This window comes from Urtica dioica, chromosome 4 (genome assembly GCF_054948205.1).
Source record: "Urtica dioica subsp. dioica isolate 48M chromosome 4, U.dioica_male_clone48M_v1_H2, whole genome shotgun sequence".
Lineage (NCBI taxonomy): Eukaryota > Viridiplantae > Streptophyta > Magnoliopsida > Rosales > Urticaceae > Urtica > Urtica dioica.
Window position 1 is genome coordinate 19929776 of NC_142759.1, and position 3399 is coordinate 19933174.

General features: G+C 34.0%; 1 protein-coding gene across 3 annotated transcripts; it reads right to left on the reverse strand.

Annotated features, from left to right (window-relative positions):
- Positions 1-384: 384 nt before the first annotated feature.
- Positions 385-3391, reverse strand: LOC149401077 (uncharacterized). 3 transcript variants are annotated; one of them, XM_089613463.1, is made up of 8 exons: positions 3260-3391; positions 2740-2831; positions 2452-2519; positions 1987-2090; positions 1575-1681; positions 1077-1126; positions 898-980; positions 385-816 (listed from the first exon to the last, which is right to left on the reverse strand). In XM_089613463.1, the coding sequence occupies exons 2-8, from the start codon at positions 2795-2797 to the stop codon at positions 702-704; spliced, it is 585 nt and encodes a 194-aa protein (XP_089469589.1). In that variant the 5' UTR covers positions 2798-2831; positions 3260-3391; the 3' UTR covers positions 385-701. The 3 variants fall into 3 exon arrangements, with proteins under 3 accessions (XP_089469589.1, XP_089469588.1, XP_089469591.1); XM_089613462.1 differs by having other exon boundaries at positions 1987-2120; XM_089613465.1 differs by having other exon boundaries at positions 385-796; positions 871-980; positions 1987-2120.
- Between the last annotated feature and the right edge of the window lie 8 nt (positions 3392-3399).

The following is a 3399-nucleotide window of genomic DNA, read 5'->3' on the forward strand; positions in this document are numbered from 1 at the left end:
CCATTTTTCAAAAGAAGAAAGGCTATATATAGTTTACTTGCAACATTTATGAAATAAAGAAGCTCAGTGCTATATTAATATAAGACTCAAGTCACATGTTGAAGCATTATTAAAAATATAAGGCCTTTAAGAGTTCTATATAATTTGAACGGGAATACAGATCTTGTGTACCTTGGAGTTGGAAGAGCAAGAATATATATATATATATATATATATATATATATATATATATATATATATATATATATATATCCCAAATTACGAAATAAAGTAATTTGTCAGGAACCTAGGGGCACACTATTGTAAACAGAAATTAATATTTAGTTGAATCCACTGAAGAAGAGAAGAGAAAAGTAGAGTGAGAAGATAAGCAAATATGGAGTATAAACTAGGGCGATTCCCTTCCGAAGATAACAATTATCTAGAAGGTTTTTTAATATCTTGTATTCTTATTTCTCTATCAACGAATTACAGAGGTCCGTATCATGATTCGCCTTTAATTTAAGATCAACGAAACAATTTGTAACTAGTTTCAGAGGGTGAAATTGAAACAGTAAATAATAAATTAAAATCTCAACAAAGAAAAACATATAAGATTAAAAATAAAAAAAAATAAAACTTGCCCACAAAAGCATTATAACAGCTCTACAAAAATGGGATGCTTACATTAAATGTTTATAGAACCTTCTCTCTTTGGAAATCTAATGTGGTTTTGGAACATACCCATCAACGGCAAAGTTTCTAGTAGCAGCAGGGATAGCTAGACGAACGCCATCTAGCTCCGGGGAAGCTATCACTTGACAACCCAAACGAGACCTGTAAATACAATGTGATGTCAAAGGAAGACAAGGCAAATACAGTTTCTCATACCACAAGATCTTGTTTCGGTACAAATACGTTTCTGTGAGCCCAAACGCGAGATCCAACATATCATTTTCCTCGTCGGTTGGGTCTTCTAGTTTATTATAGTAATCCATATCCTACATTAACATGCTGAATATATTAGATCCATATAGTCCACTCCCAAAAGAATTGAAAGTTTTAATATAGCTTTTTCTGGAAATAACGTAACATACCATTACAATTACATGACACGTTGAACAAGCAAGCGAACCTTCACATGCTCCTGCAAAACAACACATGAAGGATACTAATTCAGACTTTGTAACTGTTAAAGACTGAAAAAATATATTAGCATCTATTACTTTGGGTTTTCAGATGTGTTTACTATTATTAGCCCTCTAATCATATATATCTATCTTTACTAAGTAATATAAAATTTAGAAAATTCGTCCAAACACTTCTCTGATTACATGGTAGTAAAAACTCCAAAATTCGAAATTAGGGTTTCGGAGTTGTGGTTCGAATGTTTATTTTTTCTTAGCATCTACTTGTTCTTATTTGGATTTCTTACTCCCTTGTTTGAAATTTCCACACAAAATTATATCATTGACAATCACTTAATGTAATAATAATATCAAGATACATGCCCGTAGAGTAAAAGTAAAACACTATGTGCGTAACTTTTAGGTGATTCATACAAAAAAGGTTAGAGAAACAACGGACTGCCTTGCCTTCAAGTTCAATGTCATTTTCATGGGCAGCCTCTAGCATTGACATACCAATTGGAACGTTAAGCTGATGCTCATCCCCGTCCTTGTCAACAAATGTCACGGATATTCTGATGGGAGATAGAGAGGAGAATAAAAATTCAAGAAAACATGGCATATGATTTATAAGTCTGACAACAATTAAGTGTATCACCTAGCAAGAACATCTCAGTTCATATTCCTTAATCAATAAGCAATGACTCAGTTAAGGCAACGAGACATAATTAACAGCAACACATGAATACTTTCTAGCATAGACTCTAAGTCCTTATCTTTTACAGGCATGAATCGAATGTGGAAAATCACAAAAAACACCATGGTTTCATAGCATTGCAGAACCGTTGGTAATTCAGAAGTCCAAACAAAAAAAGCTTACGTTTTCACTGGTTCATCCCCTTCCCTTGAAGAATTTGTTGACGCTGCCGAAGAAAAATGACAGTAGTTCCGAAAGAGTTCTCCGTTTGACACCTCAGTTCTTGACTGCTCTTCAATAAATTCACAGGAAGATATCTAAGAAACATCAAGGTAAACTCTCCCCAAACATGAGCAAAAAGCTTATTAAATATTGGGACTGATGTATCAATTCAGCACAGCAGTTTCTTTTAGTCTCAAACTCCTTTCCAACATTTGAAAGCTATTCTGAACTAATGGAAGATCACAAACAAAGACCAGTAATAAATCGTTTCTATTCTTCGATAGCTTTCAGAAAATTCGTTAAGGCTATCGCAAATAAAGTCTGAACATAACATACACCACTCATTACTCCATTCAATGATATTTAAAAAAAAAAAAAAAGGAACTAAGATTACAAAACGAAAAACGAAAAAACGAGAAAACTGACCTGCGTTTGCAAGTAATGAGTGTAAGACCTCTGTGTATATCCATCCCTAGTTATAACTCTACCATTTACTGAAATTTAACACAAACAAATTAACAAAATTTCAGACTGTATTTCCAAACCGAAATATATATTCATCCCTCTAGATTTTTTTTTTTTAAATTAGAAACATAGTGGAAAAACAAAACTAAAGAATAAAGCCTTACACCACTGTCTGCCTGAATCTGATCAAAGCATCGTAACATAACATTGTAATCTTTGTCTCCTTCGGGACAGAGACGAAGTGCTTACCTCTAGATAAATTTCTGACCATCAAAAGTCCAAGTCTTGATAATCTGGAAGTGAACATGATCGCCGAACCTCAAAAGACTTTTTAGTTAGACCTGAACCAATTATATAGAGAGCTAATAAGAATCTCAGGCAAACACATAGCGAAAAAAGTAGAGGGAAACAAAGAGCACACGAAGAGAAATGTCGTCGAACAGGTTGTGAGCGAGCACAAGCGAAAAACGACGAGTATGAAATATCAGACATTCGAATGATTGACCTCGAAGCTTTCACAGATACAGAACAGCTATGGCGTCTCCGAAAAAAATAAAATCCATTCGGAATATTCAAATTCAGCGAGTCGAAATATTGTAATCACAGTCATTGAATCAACATTTCAACAGAGAGACAAAGCCCTTTCATAGTCGATTGGAAAACAATCCATTTAACTTCGAAACAACAAATCAAGCGCAGTTTCTTCAACCCTATCGAAACGTAGTAGGCGAACTATGATTCGAGAAAGAAAAAGTGAATGTTTTCTTACCGCTCTGTATGAATTGACAAAAACGACGCCCATGTAAGCTCTCTCCAGCCAGGGCATCGATTGGGAACACGAACCCTATTTTAAGAAATTAATTGGTACAATTTTTTTTTAAATCAATTCACAATAACCGGCAAAAAATA

What these genes read in the sequence shown, in the direction of transcription:
- LOC149401077 (XM_089613462.1), bottom strand. Translation starts at nt 2,797, where the DNA reads ATGTTCACTTCCAGATTATCAAGACTTGGACTTTTGATGGTCAGAAAT. An exon ending in GGGGATGAACCAGTGAAAAC is followed by an intron (nt 1,682 to 1,986) that starts GTAAGCTTTTTT and finishes ATCTCCCATCAG; the next exon opens with AATATCCGTGACATTTGTTG. An exon ending in AAATGACATTGAACTTGAAG is followed by an intron (nt 1,127 to 1,574) that starts GCAAGGCAGTCC and finishes GTTGTTTTGCAG; the next exon opens with GAGCATGTGAAGGTTCGCTT.